The 23028-nt window shown below is 36.4% G+C and overlaps 2 protein-coding genes across 4 annotated transcripts; both read left to right on the forward strand.

Moving 5' to 3' along the window:
- Positions 1-1173: 1173 nt before the first annotated feature.
- On the forward strand, positions 1174-3983 carry LOC148847645 (large ribosomal subunit protein uL10). The gene is made up of 5 exons (XM_088952092.1): positions 1174-1551; positions 1668-1736; positions 2966-3064; positions 3147-3539; positions 3678-3983. The coding sequence occupies exons 1-5, from the start codon at positions 1294-1296 to the stop codon at positions 3819-3821; spliced, it is 963 nt and encodes a 320-aa protein (XP_088808218.1). The 5' UTR covers positions 1174-1293; the 3' UTR covers positions 3822-3983.
- Positions 3984-5910: 1927 nt separating this feature from the next.
- Positions 5911-16554, forward strand: LOC148847646 (protein SUPPRESSOR OF PPI1 LOCUS 2, chloroplastic-like). Of its 3 annotated transcripts, none has more exons than XR_016101328.1 (12): positions 6056-6374; positions 6489-6555; positions 6643-6678; positions 6777-6921; positions 7073-7231; positions 7392-7462; positions 7553-7631; positions 7756-7871; positions 7968-8115; positions 12331-12400; positions 15110-15377; positions 15902-16554. XR_016101328.1 is itself a non-coding variant. In XM_088952095.1 (12 exons), the coding sequence occupies exons 1-11, from the start codon at positions 6341-6343 to the stop codon at positions 12766-12768; spliced, it is 984 nt and encodes a 327-aa protein (XP_088808221.1). In that variant the 5' UTR covers positions 6066-6340; the 3' UTR covers positions 12769-12808; positions 15110-15476. The 3 variants fall into 3 exon arrangements, 2 of the variants coding, with proteins under 2 accessions (XP_088808219.1, XP_088808221.1); XM_088952095.1 differs by lacking the exon at positions 15902-16554 and adding an exon at positions 12710-12808 and having other exon boundaries at positions 6066-6374; positions 15110-15476; XM_088952093.1 differs by lacking the exon at positions 15902-16554 and having other exon boundaries at positions 5911-6374; positions 15110-15476.
- The last annotated feature ends 6474 nt before the right edge of the window (positions 16555-23028 follow it).

A 23028-nucleotide genomic window follows, 5' to 3' on the forward strand; every position in this document is an offset into this window, starting at 1 on the left:
ATTAATATTTATATGTATTATAAATAAAAAGACTGAAAATATTTTATTAGAAGCTCGATCAGGCTTGTGAGCTACTTGAGCCGAATACTATGGAGCTCAAACCGACTCGACTAACTACTTAACTTGAAAATCTTCGAGCTGACTTTGAATATTTAGTGAGACAATCTCGAATAACTCATGAATCGACTTGTCTTGTTTATTCCTAGGGCCGTTCACGGGTCGGGTTGGGTTGGTTTCAACCGACCAGACCTGGTCGGTTTACCTAAAAATGAAATCGAAACCAACCCAATACTAAGTAAAATCGACCTGATCGGTTTGAATCGGGTTGGGTCGGTTTAGATCGATTTTGTGAATGATTATCTCGGTATGAACGGTAAAGGATTCAAGTCTAAAAAAGCAAAGGCTGGATGCCTACAAATTAAAAATGATTTGATGGATTAAAATTGATATTTTATATATCAGAAATTTTATATATAATATGTATATTTCTGAAAGAAAGCTCCACAAATATATATATTATATTTATCTAAAATATATATAATAAAACTGAAATATATCATATATATATATATATATAAACTGAACCGAACCATCAGTTTATGTTTTTTTTTTTTTTTTACTTGAAACCAACTGATGCCAAAGAAAAACCGGCCAACTCAAATCGAATCGGACCAGATTGATCCGTTTGGGTCTTGTTATGAAAAGCCCTACTTATTCCCCTAACGGCCACTACCACATTTTGGTTGAATTTGGTTGGAAGTTAGAATTGGTATTTTATTTTCTTCATTTTTTTTTGGTATTTACTGCAACATGTTAATTATTCTCGAAGGTAGGTGGTAATATAAGGGCTCGATTCTGCATTTCGGTAGGGATTATTTGAACCACCACTCAATTATTTAACATCAACATTCTGATAAACGGAGGGCCGAAGGAGAAACGGAGGATATGGAGATAATAGAGGGATATTTTAAAAATATTATAACAATCACTTGTTATCACATTCACATGCTACCTGTCCTATCCTGTTGTAACTTGGAAATTGTAAGAAAACCCTACTTCAAATCATTTTCAAAAGTGAGGGATATTTAAGTCATTATAACAAAACCCAGGGGCAGTACAGATATAGAAACCCTTTTAGGGTTTTATAAGTTCCAAGGCGTGGAAGAAGAAGCCCTAGCGAGGTTAAAGAGACTTTTTGTTCGTCCGCCTTGGCGAGCTCTCGCGTCGTCTTGGTCCTCCTTCTTCAATTCTAGGGTTTTCTTCTATCTTTCTCTGAAACTCAAAAACAGTGTAATGGCGGTGAAGCCTTCCAAGACTGAGAAGAAGGCCGCATACGATCAGAAGCTCTGCCAGCTTCTCGACGAGTACACTCAGATCCTCGTTGCGTCGGCTGACAATGTTGGGTCGAATCAGTTGCAGAACATCCGTAAGGGGCTACGTGGTGATTCCGTTGTCCTTATGGGTAAGAATACCATGATGAAGAGGTCGATCCGGCTTCACGCCGAGAAGACCGGCAATAAAGCGTTTTTGAACCTCATCCCCCTGTTGGTGGTACGTTTTGAGATTGTCTTTTTCTCCGTTTTGTTATTCTGTCTTCGGATTCTAGGGTTTTTATGATGATCGATTAATGTTTCTCTCTCTCTCTTTTTTTTTTTTATTTTTAACAGGGAAATGTGGGTCTTATTTTCACCAAGGGAGATTTGAAGGAAGTGTCTGAGGAAGTGGCTAAATACAAGGTTTGATGTTCTCTTTTTCTCGTTTGCTGAGCATCAATCTATGATGTATAGAGTTGATATGCTTGTTTTGTTTGAATGAGGTAATTGTCTGTGATGAAACACCGCCTAATATTAAATCTAAAGTGAAGAACATGTGCCTTATTTTGTTTCTTTAAAGATTCGAGTATTGGTTTATACTTAGTTGTGGGCTGGATATTGTTTGGTTAATTGTATTACTACCATTGAAACGCAGTCTAAGATGGAGGGCATGTAGAGGGAAGAAAATGGAAATACATGTTTGTAAGATTTGTAATGAAAATGCCTGTAGAGACCCAACAAACAAAAGTCATGATGCTGAAAATCTACCAATCAAGCATCCAAAATAGGAACAAGTTATTTTAATATTAAAGTGGTCTCTTACTTATTTAGTTGTATCACTGAGGAATATATGGGGTTTGTAGCAGCAATTTATGGCCTGCCAGGATATCGGGGTTCTTCTAAAATATTTTTCGGACCGTGCAAAATGTTGTTTCTTAAGTATTTTACCATATCCATCTTGTTGAATTGAACTGAAGATTTATGCAGTAGTGGCCTTTTTCAAAATTTGTTCCTCGTTTATTCTAGGCTTGTATTGCCTTGTCAAATGACTTGGAACGACAATCAAATTATTAAGATGCGATGCCAGGATTTTGTATTTCGAAGGCTGTATGTTTGCATGTATTTTGGGTTGTGTGCATTTGGCACCCTTCCGGAAAATTTGTGTTTTGCTTGCAGTAACTTTTTTGGGAACTCATGCAAATTAAAATGAGAGTCTTTCTTGAACTTGTACCTCAACAGATGGAATCCTTTTAATTGTATGCGATATATTCTATGCAGCATGTATTTTCTTAAATCAAGTACCTGTTTCTCACTGAAATCTATTGTTTTGAATCAACACCGGGTGGAGACTTGGTAAAACCTTCATTGTTAGGCTTCTAATGTAAACCATATGGTTTCTAAAATCCAATTTCACCGTCTTGTATTTTGAAAAATAGAATTATTGCATGTGAATTTAACAGGGGGGGCATTTACTCTGCCAAAGGTTTGCTTTATTTGTCTCATATGAAACAGTGTTCCATATCTATTTAAAAGCCTTTTCATTTTTTGATTCTCAAAGATATCTTAGTTTAGAATCAACGATTGGATGATTCCACATCTGTATATGATCTTAGAAGATTGTTGATGAAATAATTCTTTCTTGTTATAAACAGGTTGGAGCTCCTGCCCGTGTTGGTCTGGTTGCTCCAATTGATGTCGTTGTGCCTCCTGGAAATACTGGGTTGGACCCATCTCAGACTTCCTTCTTCCAGGTTTATATCCTGTCACATAAATGCGATCCCCCCCTTTGCATTTCTTTCTTGGTTATAACACTTTATAGTTTATGCATTGCAGGTTCTCAACATTCCCACCAAGATTAACAAAGGTACTGTTGAGATTATCACACCCGTTGAGCTGATAAAGAAGGGAGAGAAGGTTGGATCTTCCGAGGCTGCTCTTTTGGCGAAGCTGGGGATCAGACCATTCTCATATGGATTAAACATTTTGTCTGTATATGACAATGGGTCTGTTTTCAGTCCAGAAGTGTTGGATCTCACAGAAGATGACCTCATGGAGAAGTTTGTATCAGGAGTATCTATGGTGACAGCACTCTCACTGGCAGTTTCGTACCCAACCCTTGCAGCAGCACCACACATGTTCGTTAATGCATACAAAAATGTTCTTGCTATTGCAGTTGCCACAGAGTACTCTTATCCTCAGGCAGAACAAGTGAAAGAATACTTGAAGGTTTGTTAGTTACGCTACTTTCTAATATTATAGCCAGATTAATCTCGTCCATCCTCAATGTTGAACTTTTATGTTCCTTCTTCTGTTTATACATCCTAGAGGTTACTTATATTGGCATAAACAAATTATAATCTGCAGGACCCTTCAAAGTTTGCAGTTGCTGCCGCCCCTCTTGCTGCAGCACCTTCTGGTGGGGCCCCAGCTGCTGCTCCTGTGGAGGAGAAGAAAGAGGAGCCGGCAGAGGAGTCTGATGATGACATGGGCTTCAGCTTGTTTGACTAAGTAGTAACATCTGTTGATTTGACAGGATGGAACATTCAGATTAGAGAGTTTTGTTTTCTTTCTTTCCTTTCATATTTGTTAAACTTGTTTGACCTCGTAGTTTTCACTTGAATTTTTAGTTTTGGATGATTTTCGTTCTTATTGATGAGTTAATCTTTTACATGCGGTTTTCTTGTGTTAAGACGTCACTTCCTCGCGAGTTCTGAGTTTTGATGACTGTTGGGTTGGACACTGATACTCTGGCTACCGAGGGGGACTAGTGGATGACCGTTGTTTATCATGATCTCAGTCAATAAGGGCTGCACCGTATTGATGCTTTGGACCACCAATTCACCATTACGCTATATTCACCGATTCAGGACAAATACTCTCTTTTACAGCGATTTAATAATCGGTTCCAAACTGGTGCAATGTTGCAAGAATCCAATCCTTGTTTGCTTGTCTTGAGGCAATCTTATTATTGAGGATTATTCACAGCTAAATCACTTGTGGTTGTGGATTGTTAACTACACCGGCATCAACAACTGTTAGGCTGCGTTTGGTGGCAGTCCACTTTTATTTGCACTGGTACATGTATCATGTATGGAGTGCAAATGAAAAGATTGCAGTTTTTTGTTTAATTTTGTTTTGGATTTACTTTGTTCTGCTTTGCGTCTTCTCTTACTTTATATTAAATAAAAATTGAAAGAAAAATAAATTAGAATTTACACCAAAATCATTTGGAGTACCATATTTTTGCGAGACTGGATCTGCTTCTCACACCTGGTGCCTTGTATGCGCCTCACACGTACATCCTTATATGCATTGGGAACATCTTCTGTACATATTAATTATTATTCAGGGGAGATGTTTTAAATAAACGGTGGATGTGTTTGTGAGGTGCCCATTAATTTTGCATCAATGCAAGTAAATTTGCGTTACACTTTTGACTAGATTTATTATGTGCATTTATGTAGTTATGTAATCATCACTTAAGCTAATGTTTTTAGTTTGTAGTCTTTTTGTATATGTATGGATATGGACCTCTAGGCTCTAGCCCTTTTCCCTTTTGGCTAGTTGGATTGAAATTCCAAATTCTTGGTGCGAAGCATCTTATCATCGTACATTTAATTTTTATGATATAACAGGGAGATTGAAAAAACAAGACAAACAAAACTAGACCCAGCGAGTGAGGGCTCTGCCTGTTGCATCGAGAAAGACAATACATTTTGGCATCATTGCCGTTGCTTCAGAAAATGGTATCACATTAGTGTCATGTAGGAAAAAATGATACTTCAGAAAATGGGTGTTTGTTTAGAATTATTTTTCCATAAAAAATAATACTTTAAGTCACACCTTAGAAATCGTAAAGTCATGGTTTGAAGTAATGCCGAATTTGAAACTTCAGCTCTTTGTTGCCAATATGAATGTAAGGTGGAAGTGATGGATACGAGTGTTGAAAACGTTTCCTAAAGCCTTGATATCAAACAAAAAACGTTACTATTCCTCCAGAAAATGTCCTATCTAACTGCAACATTTCTTAAAGTGCTTTTAAATTCTAACCCACACATCAGAAAAGGGTGCCAAACATATATTTCGTGGTCTTCTTTGAGTGTGAGTAATAAAACATTTTTGATGTCCCCTGATTGCACTCCTGACTTCCATTGGATCGTTGAATTGCCTTGGAGGAATATGGAGAGATCGTTGTGTTCCAACCTCACACCTTCTGTCCCTCTCTTCTTCTTGCTCTTTTGAAAGGAATATAGAGATTACATTTACATCTGCGCCCCACACTACACCCCACCTTCCTTGATTTTACCATGTTTTTTTTTTTGTTTTTTGTTTTTTGCTTTTAAAAACTACACTAGATTTTATATAAGGCTGCAAATAGATTCACCTATGTGATCCATGTAATCTGAATTTATGCTCATATGCATTTATATTGCATTTAGTAAAAGTCATTTTGTCCATGTAATTCGATTCAATTTAAATATTTATGCTCATATATACATTTATATTGCATTTAGTAAAACTGATTTGAATGAAAAAGACAAAATCAAAATCAACCATGAATCATAACCAACTATGTTGTTAGAACTTAGAACACCCCAGTTCAAACATGGAAAGTGGGTGATCATGATGGGCCCTGCTGAGATCCACCGTCCATCTAGTGGTGGATAATGGGTGCTCAATTTCATGTGCACCACATTGGATACGTTTCCTTTGCATGTGAAGGAAGCGAGTAGAAACTTATAAAAAGGCTCTGGGTTGAGGGTTCCCCCTCTTCCTCACTCCTCACTCCTTAGTTCTTGCCCGAATGACAAGTTTACTCTGTTCTCACTCTCCACGCAAGGCATAATCACCATTTGTTTGTTTTAGCCTGACAAACCATCTCTCCCTCTCTCTCTGCTCAACCAACAGAGAGCCCATCTCTATTAATTTGTTCGTTCGTATACTCTTCGTCTATCCATTCGGAATTGGCTTGAGCATTGAAGATTTTCAAAGTTCAAGTTCCGTTTAATGGTTGCTCAAGTGATGGGATGGGAGCTCAGAAGAGCATCCATGCTGGCAAAGGTTAGTACTTCTTTGTAATTGAAATACAGAAAAATCGAAACCCACAACCAAAAGTCCCTATTTTCTTCTCTTTTAACCATTTGTTGTTTTGACGCCATTGTCTCTGCTCCACAGCCAAGATAGATGTGAACGTTGATTTCACTCACAAGCTATGTGCAGCGTTGATGCTTCCTCCTCTCAGGTTTTTTATCTCATTCCCAAGCTATGTGCAGTTTGGTTATATTTGTTGCAAGTTGCGATATTTCACAGAGAATTTGGTTTTCTTCAGGGACAATGGAAATCCGCTTTCATTGATTATTGGGAGGTACGGTATTGGTTTCTGTTGATCTTATTTGAAGATGAGTCGTTCGATTATCGTCTTTTTCAGTTTTTGATGTTCTGAGTTTGTTCTGTTCGTTGTAGTCTTTGCATCAAACACCCCAATTTGTTTGGCGGAAGTGAGAAGCTTGACGTTTCCTGGGATAAGGGGCTTTATGATTCCAATATTTTGATAGCTTATAGGAGGCCAAGACCCGAATGGCTGGCTCAACAGTCCTTTGTCATTCAGGTTTGTCTCTATATCTTTTCTTTTTCTTTTTACGGATGACGTTTACTCTTTTGGTTATAGGCAATTACAGGCAAATTGGGGAATTTGGAGCTACTATATTGTGATTGGGAGAGATCGTTTTGTGTCTAATAGGAATATTTGGTGTATACAGCATTCAATTTCACCCGAGATTGGGGTCCATGGCCTGCCCATTGACAACTTTTCTCGCTCGGGAAGTGGTGGTGTCAATCTGTGCCGTTTCTCGGCAGGGGTTGATCTGAATGAGCCCGCAAGTTCCAATTGGAGCAGCACAACCAGCATAAAGTTTGAGGTGGGTTTCACTTGTTACAACTCTCAACTTTTCCTGTTTCAGCACCGATCCAAAAAAAAAAAAAAAAAGAAAAGAAAGAAAAATTTTCCGGTTTCAGCCTTTCAGGTTCAATACCGGATTCTAGCTGTTAATTTAATTTATCCATTGTAATTTCGATCAGCATGTACGTCCAATCAATGACGATGGTCGTTCCATAAGCAGAGACATTGATGGGTTTCCAGTGACTTGCAGGTAATTCTGGCTTGCAGTTATTTGTCAATCTTGAAATTAAGCTGAAGAACTGATTTTATCTTTTTTCTGTTTGAAATGCCTTTTATGCAGTGGTGGTCCTCATGATAATATGGTGGTTCTGAAGCAGGAGTCCCATTATGCCAAGGCAAATGAGAGCAGTTTCTCTCAAGTAAAATATCTGTACCATCCATCTAGAACTTGTGATTTTTTTTTCCACTTGTATGTTAATCTTATATTCTAAAATCAAGGATAAGACATTTGTAATTCATTAACTTTGTTGTTATGTGGTTCAGTTGAGTCTTCAAATAGAACAAGGAATGCCTGTTCTATCTAGGTGGCTAATTTTCAACCGATTCAAATTTGTTGCATCAAAGGGACTTAAAGTAGGGCCTGCATTTTTCTTGACTAGGTGAATGACATTTCTATTTTGGAATATTTGGAAATGACTTGTGCTTGGTTCCTGTCGATTCCTTGTTATCATCACTCTGACCTTTTCCTTCAACAGCCTGACAGGTGGTTCCATTGTGGGGGACATGGCTCCTTATCAAGCATTTGCAATTGGGGGCCTTGGTAGCGTTCGTGGTTATGGAGAAGGTGCAGTTGGGTCTGGGAGATCATGTCTGGTTGTGAACAATGGACTCACATTCCCTTTGGTATGTACTAATTTTGCCCCCTTTCTTGAGGACCTTACTGTTTCTCACGTTACATGCTAAGTTGCTTATGCAGGCAACTTGCCTGTTCTTGGGTCAAGTTACTCAAGTATTGCCGAAGACCTGAAGTCAGTTCAATGTTGGCCAAATTGCAAAATAAAACTAAGCCTATTATCCTTCTTCAAAAGACATTCCCTGCTCAGACATGTTTCTTTTGTAGCTGATAACCATGGCATGAACTAAATTGGTTCTAATATAATCATAATTTGTCAAAATTTTATGATTTCTGTATAGTTCATGATTTGATTTTTGAATCCCGAACTGTTTGTATTCGAACCTCATGCCTAAATCCTTTTTCTAAAAGTATCCTGCAATTACTGTTTGAATCTTTTGATTTGAATCATGAATCTTACAATTTATATGATTCATGTGTTTTATCATTTGAATCAACTCAACCGGAACCTACTTTTCTACTTCATTGTTTCTTTATTTTATATAATTTTTCAAGGGACTTTTGTTTCAAAACCTGTACTGAATAAGATTTACTGGGTTATTAAAAGCCTATTTAGAAACCTTATTGTTTTTTTTTTTCCTTTTTTTTCTCAATCACATATAAGTTAAGGAACCATTTTTTTTTTCCTTTTGTTTTTAATCAATACAGTTATAGTTGTATTAATGGTGTAGGACGGGAAGGAGTCTGTTATTCATCAAAAAAATAAAAAGGGAGAACATCCTACTTGGGTGGACATGGTGGGAAGAAGAGGGAGAATGAAGGATCTGAATTATGAGAGGATACATACTATCCATAAAATCACATAGCATGGTATAAATGCAAAACAGCCTTTACCTGATCAAACTAATTATTATCTGATTGAGACATTACAATTCACTCCCAAGTCTCCCATGCCCAGGATTTCCTCATAGTAGATTTTGCTCGTCACCTCTGTCCTTGCTAGAGTATCATCCAAGCAATTGGAAATCCTTGGGACCCACCTGAACGTGCAGTCCAAGGAACTATTATATATGAGCTAATTTACTTTCTTGTCAAATTTGATTATGTCATCTTACTGTTCAAGTGTATAAGTGGTAAAGTCTGTTATACTAATTAAACATATGGTGGTTTCAACTTAAAAATTAGTGGAAAATAACTCATATATGTATAAAATTTTACCATATTGTTTTTTACAAATTTAAAATAAAATACTTACGATTTTTGATATGATTAATGATTCGATCCAATGCAACCTTTTCTATGATTTATGATATAATTATGATTTTCAAAAAAATAGTTCTAACAATAACGATGTGGAATTAGCAGAAAAAAATAATAATAGTGTGGAATTGTTGTCACCATGGGCTCCCTTGCCATCAAGTTGAAAAGTAGCTGTCTTTAATTAGAGAAGAATATTGAAAAATTGGCATTAACTTACATCCATCTCTAAACAGGATTATATGGATCTGTTAATCATTCTTATCTGCCTTCTGTGGTCCAGCGGATGTCATGAGCCTGAGGTCTTGAAGTTAGACTTCGAAACGTATACAAAATGAGCGTCTAGATCCAACAGAGCCTAAATAAGCTAATAATATCTCTCCTTTTTGCATGATGTTCTGTCTATGCCTGATGGACTCATATTTCTCAAGGATCAGCCATCATTATTTTTAGGGGAGGGAAATCTCTGAAAAGAAACCTGTCTATAATTGGAAGAGATAACTGAAAATTGTACAAAAACAATAGGTGTCCATCCTTGAACCATATCATCCATAGAGAATGCTCATTTTTGTTTTCTCTGTATGCAGTGAATGGGGGACCCTACTAGTGATCAGATCTATCAAGATACCAGGGGGCCGTTGAACTTTCATCCTTGAACAGTTGAACCATATCATCCATGGGTTGTTTAATTTTTATATGTTTATTGTATTTAGCCTAATTGAATAAGAGCTTTTAGAAATCATTTGTTGGTTTAGGAAGGGAACTTTTCAAAATTAAATTACAACAGAGGCACACTTCTCTTTTTCTATATGGCAAATATTGACAGTTTGATAAATGCAAATTTCTTTTGCAAGTGGAAAATCAATATTTAGATCTGTACAAGGTTCGTAGAATTTGCTTTTGGCCACTGGAGCAAAGGTCAAGTATTTTACACCGTATATCTATGCATGGCCCCTTACAACCAATCTAGCTTTGTACTTCTCAATAGGCCCATTGGAATTATACTTGATTGTCTAGACCCTAGTGTATAGGTGGGCCTCACCTACAGAAGCATTTTCTTGACCTCTTTTATAAAGGAGAGAAAAAATCTTTTTGAGATGTACAAAAGCAGGAATCTTTTGGACAGTTTTGGAAGAAAGAAATGCAAGAACCTTCAGGGAAACCATCCAATCATAGGAAGCCTTAATTGAAAACATTGATGTAAAGGTGGCCCATTGGGTGAAAACCTTCAAGATCTATGCACCATTCTTGACAAATAACATTATTAGAGAATGACAAGTCATCCCTTTGTCATCCACAGCTCAAAGCATCAAAGCATCAAAGCATCATAGCCACACTTTAGTCCCCCTCCTCCCAATACTCTCAAGCTGTATTTCATGGCTGTAGTTTGGGGAACTGAGGAGCTTCAGGTATTGGAGGAGTATATAGGGATGCCAATAGGTTCATAATGACAATTTACTCTGTACCCATTGGAGTGGTTGGATGGTTTCAGAAAAATAGTCTAGGGCCTTAGCAATCCCTACATATGATTAGAGAAGTAAGGTACCTGGCTAGGCAATCAAGCATGAGCTTCTTCTGCATTCAATGATCAGCAATCAGGCTAGCTGATGAGCTAGCCAAACAAGGAGCACAAAGGGATCGGCTGTTTTGGGGAATGTCCCCCCTAGTTATTTATGGGGGACAAAGGGGATGGACAGCAGCAGGGGATGGCCCACACTCAAAGGGGTGCTAGGCACACTTTTCTGTACAACAGTTTTTTATAATCAATAAAATCTTCAAGTTATCCATAAAAAAGGGGAATTGCCAGGTAGTAATTGATGGATGGTCTCAACAAGGGAAGGTCCTCGTGCTCTCATATTTGCTCTAAGAGAGGCAAAATCCATTGCTACCCTTCTGAACACCTTGTTCAGGTGGGTCCTTGATCTATAAATGCTTTGACGGATTCACTTGCCATTGTTGGGGTTGGGAGACTAGGTCTTTGTTTTGGGGCACCAAACCTTGGGGCAGAACATCTATCATGAATGTATTTTTTGTATTTTTTCTTGTTTTTATCTTGTATCACACTACTCTCTTTTCCCTGCTATTAGGCCTCCCTAGTAGTAGGGGTCAACCTCTTTTCTACTTGATAAAAATTTCTGACTTAATTATCAAGAAAAAAGGGAAGAAAGAAAAGAAGTGTTACAAATACTGAAAGGATGCCATTTTACAGTAAACATTTTGATTAAATGCATGCATTTTTAGGGTACTGTGTCCCAGGTTTGGTCCTATGGGACTCTGGGTTTCTTTAGGGTACTTTTCTTGTTACAAACATGGTTCAAAGTATCGATACGCTTCTGTGTATCGGCAGAGGCGTATCGGTACTTAGATACACAGAAATATTTTTTTTAGTTTCTTTTTTTTTCAAAATTTAGTTTTTGGGAAGATATTTAAGCCCATTTCTTATTAAAAAAGAGTTGGGTCCCGAAACACCTGTAAACAAGTGTATCAGACCCCCAAAGATACGATACGACACGTCCGATATATATCCAATGAACCTTGGTTACAAAGCATATGAATTTTTATTGAATTTGAAATCCAATGAAGTTGTTGGGCCTTGTGCAATTAGGATATCTTAATGAATGCAGTTCCTATATTATATATTCTTTCTTATAAAGGAGGAGCTCTGTCACTGACATGCTGGGGGTGGTTTATTTATATTTTTGATAGTCATTCCTGCAATTTAATGTTTGTTGTAAGGTCACTATGATTTATAAACTGGCTACTTCGGATGAAACCCATAAAGAATATGGGGAGTTTTCTTGTTATCAGTGATTATTTTCTATTACTGTTGTTGATGTTACTTCATTGATATGCTTGAATGCTCTCTACTAAATCATAATTTTATATCTGCTAGTGTTATGAAGCTATCATCTTTTGCAGTTGCAATTTGAAAAGAATGAGAAAATGGAAAATAAAAATAATGCAAGTACTAAAACTTCATTATCTTTTTTTTTTTTTTTTTTACTCAGAATAAGGTGTTGGAAGGTACTATTTTCGTGGACTGTGGCACAGACTTGGGCTCCGGTCACCATGTACCTGGTTAGTTGTATTATATTTGATAGTTCTTCAATTGCACTTATTCTTAGGTTTGAACATACCGTTGGCATATTTTCATTTTATAGGTATATAGACATGTATCTATTACCCTACATAAAAAGGAGAGTTCAACTCCCTATTTCACGATCCTTGCAATTTATCTTATTCTTTTTGTATTCCTACTCTCTCCTCTCATTCTCCATTTTCACCCATTAAATGTTCTGTATCTGAAACCCATCTCTCTATTTCTTTCTATCTCTATCTCCATATCTTGTCTCTTTATGACAGATTTCATGTTCAATGTTGATGTAGAACATGTAAGGCCTACAAATTTTAAATTTGGTGGTGGGATTTTCGGGGTGAAGACCTGATTTGGGTGATTGATGATGATGCATAGAGATGGAGAAGCAGGTACACAGCTTGCAGTCCACCAAAGAATGATTGAGAAATTAGAAAGGAAAACTATTGCTGTTATAGTAAATGACAAAGGGAAATCTTTTGTAAATCTATCAGTATCATTCAGTATCAACCATTGATCTTTATTGTTCTTTTTTCTTTTTGGTTGAGACTGTAAATTCTGGAGGTGAGTTTACTTGAAGAAGGAAATGGAGAAGAAGGACAAGGGAAAGTTTCTGCTGGCAACAAGATGGAGGAGGGGGATCATGATTGAAGTGAAGAAGATGATTCTCAAAGAATGCAAGAACAGCAGACAATATTCCAGGTCCATTAGCAAATGATCCCAAACCCGTTTTAATAGGACAGTGATAAAAATTGACCCTATGCATAGCCCTAGAAGCCAAATCTTCCCAATATTCTCCCAGGCTAAGTTGCAAAGAAATCTATCCAGTTTAGATCAAAGAGGATTTTCTTGATGATTAGACCAGGTGAACCTAGCTTGCTGGAGTGGAATTTCCTTCAACTCACAGTCTTCAATAAAACCATTGTACTCCCTCATGCTGATTGTAATCGATTGATGTGGGTTACTAGTTTCCTCAGAGAATATTATAACATTTAAGTCCTCTCCCAAGCACCAAGGACCATCCCATAACCCTTGAATTGCATACAACTCCTCCCACATTTCATTATTTTCTTTGTAGTTATTGCCTTATTGGGGTCATAAAGGTTGGTTAAGATCCAAATGGGACTAAACTATTGGCTAACTAAACTATTTAATAAGATGATTAAAACAAAGATGTCGGATGAATGGAGAAAGAGCACTATGGTACCTATATTTAAAAAACAAAGGCAATATACAAGGTTGTAATAATTATGTGGGGTTAAGCTTATCATCCATACTGTGAAACTTTGGTCGAGAATAATTGAGCAAATATTATGACATGAAAAAAGTAAATAGAAAACCAATTTGGGTTTATGCCGGGGAGATCAACCATGGAAGCCATCTTTCTATTAGGATGATTGATATAAAAATTTAGAAAGAAGCAGAGAGATCTTCATGTGGTATTAATTGATCTAGAGAAAGCATATGATGGAGTAACTAGAGAGATAATATGGTGGGTTTTGGAAAAGAAAGGAGTTCCAAATAAGTGCACAAACCTATTTAAGGATATGTATGAGGGTGGTAGTACTTTGGGAGAGATGAGATTTTATAGTAACAATGGGTCTTCACCAAGGTTTAGCACTTAATCCTTATTTATTTGCACTAATCATGAATGAATTGACCAAACATAGACTAAAACTAATGACGGGTTAAATGCAAAATTACATTTATGTACAAATTCCTTAGAAACAAGAGATTTTAGAATAAGATTAAAAATTTAAAACAAAATATATGCAATGTAGGTTTAACAATAATAGGAGTGCAAATCAGGGTACATTTGGGATTGGAGACCAAGAGATAACTCAATGTGAGCTTTTCTGTTACCTTGGTTCAATAATTTATAATAAGGGAGACATCTCCCATAGAATTAGAGTAGGATGGGAAAAACGGAGGGGTGCATTTGGAGTTTTATGTGATAGGCAAATACTAATTAGGCTAAATGGAAAACAGTTGTAAGGTCACAAATGTTGTATGGATAGTGTTGGAAAGTCATGAAACATATCCGATAAATGAGTGTAGTATAAATGCAAATATTGATATGGGTGAATGGAAAAACTAGAAAGGACAAGGATAGAAATGAAATCATTCAAAGAACCTAGGAGTAGCTCCTAGGTGATAAAATGAGAGAAAGTAGACTATGATATAATTTTGTCACATGCAGAGATGACCATCTTAGCACCTATAAGAAGTGATCTATTACAAATTAAAGGGGCTAGAAGAGCTAGGGGCAGATTGAAAAGGATGTAGGTTTAAGTGCTCATAATTTAACAGTGGATATGACACCGACCAGAATGGAATTGAAAAACAGGATTCATGTAGCTGACCGCATACAGTTGGGACGGACAAGGCTTAGATGATTATGTTTCAACTTCTCCTTTTACCAATCTAAATAATGTTACTGTCATAATTTAACAATGGAAATGTCTTATGTAATGAACATTTTTCTTTTGGCTTTGTTTTTTAAAAATGTAAAATGAAATGAAAACATTTCATGCTGAAATGTTTGAGCTATATTTTTGCCTCCTTTACAATGAAAACTTTGCTTTCCTTGTCATTTACATTAAAAGAAGTTAAATGGGGTGTAAAACGAAGTTTTCAATGCAAAAGAATAGTGAATAGTGAATACTAACATTTTGTTCACTTGTGTCATCCAGGAAATCCTGCTCTTAGACATGGCAAACCAGGGTCTGGATTTGGTTTTGGTTATGGCCTTCGATTTAAATTTCATTCTGGTCAGTTTCAGATTGATTACGCCATAAATGCCTTTCAGCAAAAGACTGTCTATTTTGGCATCAGCAACGTTGTTTCATGAAAGTGCCATTGTGCATGAAGGATACCGTTTGTGTCAAAAAGTCAATTACCATGGAAAAATGCCCAAGGCTATGCAAATAACTTTGAGCAAGATATTTTATGATAAAAAAGGTACTGAAGACAGTCCTATTGGTTGAAAAGATCAAAGCTCTGGTTGAGCCTCACTTGCACAACAATCATGCCACCAAATTGATCTTGTTGCAATTGTTCCATGTATTTTTCACATTTTGATCAGAGAGCAATTTGAAGTTGCTAAGGCTGTTTGGTTTGAAGGAAAAAGTAGGGAAAGGAAAGGAAAGGTAGGAAACCCATACAAGGCTTGTAAAGGATTCCCTACCTTTCCCTTCCTTTTCCTACTTTTTCCTTTAAACCAAACATAGCCTCAAGGAAATTGATAAAAAAATTACCTATCATGTCATTTACTTGTGTCCAAGTTTAGATTCCTTGGCATGGCCAACACATTTTTATTGTAACTTCTGAAAGATATGCAGAGAGAATTTTCAAGGAGTAAAAATGCAAATATGTAGGGTGCAAAACCTTATAATTTGTATTATCTTTGTATGTGTTTGCACCGTACATCTTTGTATTTGTATTCTTTCCAAACTGAGCTATTTTACTACCTTGAGCCTTGACAGGATCTTCACCAATTACATCTCATAGATCATAATGTTGAGCTGCATATGTGACTGTCCTGGACGATACGGTAGTGAGAGCCCAGTCAAAGCTTTGTACAGGCAAAATATGATGAAGCCAGGTTTAGTGCTAAATGTCTGTTCACAGATTTGTTTCCAATCCTTCTTGTATTAATAAGGTTTAAGCTTCTGTTTTGAGAGTGTCTTGGGTAAGGGGATAGAGGTTAATGTGTTTTCATAGAATGAACACCCAAAACAGAAAGTTGTCCCATCTATGTGATTAACAAGATCAAAGGAGGCCAGCTCAATTAGATGAGCAGGAATAGATCCAGTGAAGGCAGGGTGGTGCCTGCAGGCTGCATCTTAGAGAGTGTTTGGCATCGATGCCATTTTTTGAGAAACGGTGCCACATCAGAGAAAGAGGTGCTTCAAACAACGTTCTCTTGTTTGGTATCATTTTTTTCAGAAAAATGTTGCTTCAGACCATGTCTTGGAAATTGGGAAAGTGTGGTATGAAGTAACATCAAATTTAATGTTTTCTGAGAAAACAGTGCATTGCTACTTGCCAGCAGTTTAATAATATGGTATCAACCTGGATATTGGATAATATAGATCAATGTTGAAAATTTTGTTGCCATCACTGTTACCAAACAAAACCAGTGCTGTTTTCTTAAAAAATGCCTATATGGCATCACTAGTTTCAAATAAAAAGTATTATAATTCCATATGCTCAATTCCATTTTTATGAGAAAATGGTGTGATGTTCCCAGCACCGGTGCCAAACACCTACTGGTTACAAGCTACGGTTTCAGGGGCTGTGTTAGGGGCCAATTATTTAACCAATAATAATAACGCTCCACATCAACCAGTAATAACCTCTGTGATTTTCACTCAAATTAGACTATGATATATATTGTTTAATCGTCTAACCTCTAAATTTTGACCTCAGATTAAAATTTTGAACTCTGATTTGGTAAACGTGATGGCTGTGTTAGGGGATGTGCGACCAATAATAACGCTCCACATCACATCATGCAAAATGAGAGATCGAGTGATTGTGTGGCATATGCACTTTGTGGCTGACATGGGGCGTTGCTATTGGTTACACAGCCATCAAGTGCAGCTAATCTGAACTCCTAAATTTGTACATAATTTTATTCATTCTAGATTGGTGTTGTGGCTGTATAATAGGTCAAGTTTAACCTAGGCTGCATCTTATGGTATTTAGGAAACATAAATATTATAGTTTTGATTTTGTATTTTCAACAAAATCATATTAAACAGGTGCTTGCAAAGATACAAAAAAAAGCCAATTTTTATAAAATTATAATATGCAAGTAATTCAGATGATCAAAAAAAAAATCAGTGTGATTGATTTTTAGTATATTTTCTCTACTATATGAATATCATATATTTATAAATATGCATGTTTTAAAAGATTATACATACATTTACAGATAAAATATGCTTTTTCATATTTTTTAAAAAGAAAAAAACATTTAACTCACATTCATTCTGCTCCTCCCATCATCCTGTCCATCATGGCCTTATGAGTTACAACATTTCAAAATATAATGATGCATAGGGGTGGATTCGAGCCGAGCCTAGCCGAATACTTGGCTATTTGAACTTTGCAGGCAAGAATAGTATCAGGCTCAAGCTCGAGCTCAATTCGAGCTAGAGACTTGAGCTCGAGCTCGACTATAAGCCAATTTTTTTTTTGAAAAATAAAAATTATATGTAAACAATTATTTTTTAGACAAAAAAATAAGAATTATAAGAATTATTTAATATTATACATGAAAAATAAAAATATTATTATGTATAATAAAATTATTCATAATATATATATTTATATGTATGTATATATATAATAAAAACTCTTTATTTAATACTAGGATTGCGAGCCTCAAGAGCCGAGTTTCACTAGGCTCGAGCTCGGCTCGACTAGCAAACGAGCCTATATATGCTCAAATTTGGCTCAAAGCTCGGTTTAAACTGAGTTGAGTCGAGCTTTTCACGAGCCAAATTTGAATAGCTCATGAAAGGCTTGGCTTGTGACCACCCCTAGTGATGCATAGACTTGTTCATGGGCCGGGCTCGAGTCGGGCTTTCACTTGTCATTAAGGGAAATATGCAAGGCCCGAGCTCGAGCCTGGCCTGACCAACGGGCCTATAACTTGGGCCTGAGCCTGGTCTTGATAAAAAGCCCAAAGCCTGAGCCTGAGCCCAAAGCCCGGCCTAATAAAAAAAACAATTTTCCCAATTCAAATTAAAATTAAAAATTAAGATAGTTTTTTTCCTATTTAAATGAACAATGGGCCTACAAGATGGTTTTTTCCCCTTTCTTTTATATTTTAAAACACAGTTTTACATTTTTAAATCAAAAAATTTATTCAAATGGACATAATCACATTACTCACTTTAAGTCTAATATTAGGTCGGGCCGGGCTGGGCTATTTTGACAAAACCCGAGCCGATTTGAATTTATTGCGAGTCGGGCTTTTTGGCCCGAATTTAAACCCACGGGCCTATAACCATGTTCAAGCCCGTCCGGGGGCCCGGTCACCTGGCCCATGAACAGGTCTAGTGATGCATATGTTTTCTAGAACTAAACACAGAATTATGTTTTCTAGAGCAGTATGGTATGGTTTTTATATATAGAATAAAAAGGTGATTGACAAGGTTCACAATATGAGAGATGTTGTGATTGACAAGGTTCTAGAGCAGTATGGTATGTTTTCTAGACGTAGCCCACCTTGCCTAAAACCAAGATACAAAACCCTTTCCCGTTCCCACTAACAAACCCTCCATTCAAATTATAGGTTAGCTTATTGACGATTTGATGGATGTAGTAAACCTCCCAACCACCACGGACATTTTTTGAAAGGTCACCACGTACTTGTTATCACTCTCAATAGTAATGTTTGTACATTATTATTGAGAGCTATCTACAAGGATCAAGCCATCCTGGAGAGCTTGAGTTTCCACCTGAAAAAGAGGAGCAAACACCATATAGGAGTTGGTGAAACCTGCCAAGAAGAACCCTAAACCATCGTTAACCATGCCCCCTCGACCTCCCAGGCCCGGGTTGCCCCGTGAAGATCCGTTCATATTCAGCAGCTTGCCAGCTTCACAAAACCTTCGGTAGGAGGAAATTCAACTATTCTAGAGCAAGTCAACTTGCAACATTAGAAGTAGGCCCTGGTCATTTTTGGGTAAGTTACTTATCCGGGTAAGTGCATTTAGTCATGTTCTTTTATTTTCCATTTAATAAGGTAATTACCATTTTAACCATAAAAATCTATTATTTGAAGGGTATTTTTGTTCCATTCAAGTATTGACAACTTTTCCCCTATGTGAGAAAGTTATTTACTCATCTAGAAGAAAGTTATTTTCCCAAGAAAATAAACTTTCGCTAGTCCCCACATAAATCTGAAAAAAATAACATGGGTTTCTTAGTCAATGGGAATCAAAATCCCATTGACCAACTTTCCCCTCTCAAAATCCGAAAAAAGAACACCCCTTTAATGGTAAATGTATGATGCTGGAAAGATATGGTACTAGAAGTGCTTTGACCAATCAAAATCCCTGTGAATTTTGATGAATATCACCTGATTGATTACCATTTTTATGTTACCAGTTGATTGGTTATAATTTTTTTTTGATCTCATAGTTGAACTCTAGGTGGGATGAGGCTGTGAAGTCCGTTTGAGGTGTACTGCTCTGTGAGGAGAAGATCCAGTCTCCAGGTGGTTTAAGCATGTACATAAGAAATGGCCTATTGCTTCAATAAAGAAATAATTTGATGCAACTTGTGGGCTTTGGAAGAGCTAAAAAGACTGAAAGGGGCATTGGTTGAGGTGGTGATAAAATACTTGTAGTAGACTTGTCTAATAAATGTTATATATGGTCCTTGGTGGACCCCTATATTGGTTAATTTAATGGAGACCACATCTCCGCCCCACAAGGGGCCGCCCCAATGTCTCATAGCACATTCCCGCCATGTATTGGGAACATCTACTGATGATAATACCACTCCCGATGATGTCATCATCGAGAGATGTTCTCAATATATGGCGGAGATGTGCTGTGGGGCGTTGTGGGACGGAAATGTGAACTCAATTTAATGCCTTAGCCAACTAATTCAAAAGGGTATGGGCTCTTGTTTGGGAGGTTGTTCTCCGGGTCTAATGGCTGAACAAGAGGAATGATTATTTACAGAATGTTTGTTCTTGTTCTGTTCAGTTATATGCTATACTGTAATTTTTGTTCTGTCCCTTGCTATTAGCCCTGTTCACGGGCTAGGCTTTGGGCTGGGTTCATTAGAATGTTGGTAAAACCAAACTCAAACCCGGCCCATGAAGCGATCTACTTGCTATTATGCAACTCTACTCCATTTGGTTGGAGTAATTCTTTGTTGAATTGAGGTTATTTTTCTCATTTATTATTTTCTATCCAACCCGTCTGAGGTTGGTTTGATGATAAATGACCATCAAGTCTTTGTCCTCAGACAGTATCCATTTGGCCGAATTCAAATGTAATCAGATTAAGGCTGATCTGAATTTAATTCAAATTCATTTATAATTGGATTGAATATTAATCCACCCCTATTCAATTACCCATTTTTATTTAAATAAATATCAATATATGCATGTATATATATATATATATATATATATATATATATATATATATATATTTAAAATTTATTTTGTATCTATTAATAAAATTGGCATGAACGTTGCATGTTTATTAAAGAGTCATAAGTTTGAGTGTCATACGTTATTTTCAATTCATTTTATTCATGATATATGATATCAAAGTCATTTCATTTTATTAATATGTAATATTTAATCATTTTTAGTTTAATTAGTTGTTACATTTCAATATCTGAATATTAATCGGAAAAACTATGATGCCAGAAAGAAATGGTATCGAAAAGAATTTGATCAATCAAGCCCCCTGTGAATTCTGATGAAAACCCACTTGATTTGGTTACCACTTTAGTGAAATTTGGATATAGTGTTAAAGAGGACTGAGAGTCCAGGATGGAGAAAATATCTTCCTTCAGTTATCTTAATTTTGAATAAAAATAGGAAGTTTCTTTTAAAAAAAAGAAATTAAAGTAGGAAATTTATTTCACAAAGAGAGAAATTTGGTACACTCACGTCAGCAATTAGAGAATGTAGAGGACAAAAAGCTGGATATGGTAATTATTTTTTGAAATGGACCCCAATGCAGCTACCATCCATGTTTCGTAGCCACTGGCCTTTGTTTGAAGTTAAATTGAGACCCGTATCCATAATTCCATTGGTGGGGTTCTAAAATGGGGTTCACACAGAGCTGTCAATGGGTCGGATCTGTCCTAAGTTGGGCTTGACCCAGTTCCTTTCTGATAAGAAAATGGGCATAGCTGTCTACCTGTACTTGGTCTCATCAGTCCAGACCCAGCGTAGGGTCTGTAACTGTAAGCAATGCATCCCAGAACCAACCCTACTACCAATCAGTTTATTAGGTCTGATTCGATAAATCCTTTCCTGGAGACTGGGATTTTATTTTGACCTTGTAATTTAATAATAAACATGGAAAATGATAAAGTTCAGATTGAAGATATACATGATAGAAAAAGGCAAATTGGGTTAGACCCGGTTTTGATCTATACCTGGTGTTTGGTAATGTAGTCTTCGGATTATTTTACGCAAAAAGCTAGCTTTTGTTTTAACCTTTTAATCAAGTTGGTTATTTTATTAAAACCATCTTTCACTTTTTAAAATTATAAGAGGTATCCCATGTTTTTTAATGAAATTTAGTGGCTTTACTTTAGTGGATCAAAATGAAAATTCCCAATTTGTATCTTGTAATTTGGGCCTGGTATTATTTTGGTTCTCAAACTTTAAAATGTGACAATTCAGTACCCGAACTTCTAAAACATGACAAACCAGTACTTGCTGTTAACTAGCTGTTAATTATCCGTTGATTAGCATTTGAAAAAGACACAAATGTCATTCGAGTGTCATCTAATTTTCTTTACCAATCATCCAAACATTGATAAAAAATTAACAGTCTCGAATCCTTGACTCTTCTATTTAATAAAGGGTCACCAGAATGTCAACTCAAACATGACCCCAACTTTCTTGAATGGAAAAGACAAAAATTTGGGACTGTTAATTTTTTGTCAACATTTAAATGGTTGATAAAGAAAATTAAATAACACTTGAAGGGCATTTGTGACTTTTTCAAATGCCATTTAACGGCAGGTTAATAGCTAGTTAATGACAAGTACTGGATTGCCACGTTTTAAAAGTTTAGGTATTGAATTGATGCATTTTAAAATTCAGGGACTAAAATGACACTAGACCCAAAGTACAAGGCACTAATCGAGAATTTTCCCTTTTATATATTTCAAATTGACCCTACTACAATTTTTATTTGAGTGGATCAATTAAAAAAAAATCTAAATCTAACATAAATTGTGAATAACACCTCAATAATTTTAGAAACCAAAAGGGTTCAATTGCTTACCCTAATGACAATGTAGCTCTGCCTATGATTTTGGGCCTACTATTTTTCCACAAATCAAAGGCATGAAAAATCACTCTAAAGACTTGCTTTGAGCTCCAAACTAATGTTTCACATCTAGAATTCCTTGGTTGATTACAGAAAATCACAAAAAGGATCCGACTAGAAGGCTTGTCTAGTTGTCTAAAGCTTCCCTAATGACCAAGGGATCTCATACATGGGATTTTATTTTCATGCCTAAAACACTGCTTGTGTTTGTCTAATCATCTTCTGTTTGGGGATCAAATTTAAGCCCCAAAGAATTTGCCATGTGTAATAATAAGTCATCTTGGAAGAAGCTTTTTTTTAAAAAAAAGTTAACCTTGAACAATTAATTATTCTTTTTAGGAAAATCACCAATACAAGGTGAAGGATGTTGAGAAGGCTTAGCAAATCCAAAATGGCCAATATGCAATGGATGGTAATAGGGTTGGTGGTGTAGAGAAGCTCCTTACTTGGCCCAATTATACACATACATATAGTTTGATTGATTGGGATCAGGTCCTTATCATTTTGGGTAGGAATGGGAGCGGGACGGTCCCCATCTCCATCTCCGTGCCCGTTCCTAT

Source organism: Nelumbo lutea, chromosome 6 (assembly GCF_056320005.1).
Source record: "Nelumbo lutea isolate HS-2025 chromosome 6, American lotus-T2T, whole genome shotgun sequence".
Taxonomy (NCBI): domain Eukaryota; kingdom Viridiplantae; phylum Streptophyta; class Magnoliopsida; order Proteales; family Nelumbonaceae; genus Nelumbo; species Nelumbo lutea.

Excerpts from the sequence above, each read along its gene's own strand:
- LOC148847646 (XM_088952093.1), top strand. The coding sequence starts at position 6,341 with ATGGGAGCTCAGAAGAGCATCCATGCTGGCAAAG. Across the intron at positions 7,463-7,552 it reads GGGTTTCCAGTGACTTGCAG|TGGTGGTCCTCATGATAATA; the intron begins GTAATTCTGGCT and ends CCTTTTATGCAG. Across the intron at positions 7,872-7,967 it reads CCTGCATTTTTCTTGACTAG|CCTGACAGGTGGTTCCATTG; the intron begins GTGAATGACATT and ends TTCCTTCAACAG.
- LOC148847645 (XM_088952092.1), top strand. The coding sequence starts at position 1,294 with ATGGCGGTGAAGCCTTCCAAGACTGAGAAGAAGGCCGCATACGATCAG. Across the intron at positions 3,065-3,146 it reads CTCAGACTTCCTTCTTCCAG|GTTCTCAACATTCCCACCAA; the intron begins GTTTATATCCTG and ends TATGCATTGCAG. Across the intron at positions 3,540-3,677 it reads AAGTGAAAGAATACTTGAAG|GACCCTTCAAAGTTTGCAGT; the intron begins GTTTGTTAGTTA and ends TATAATCTGCAG.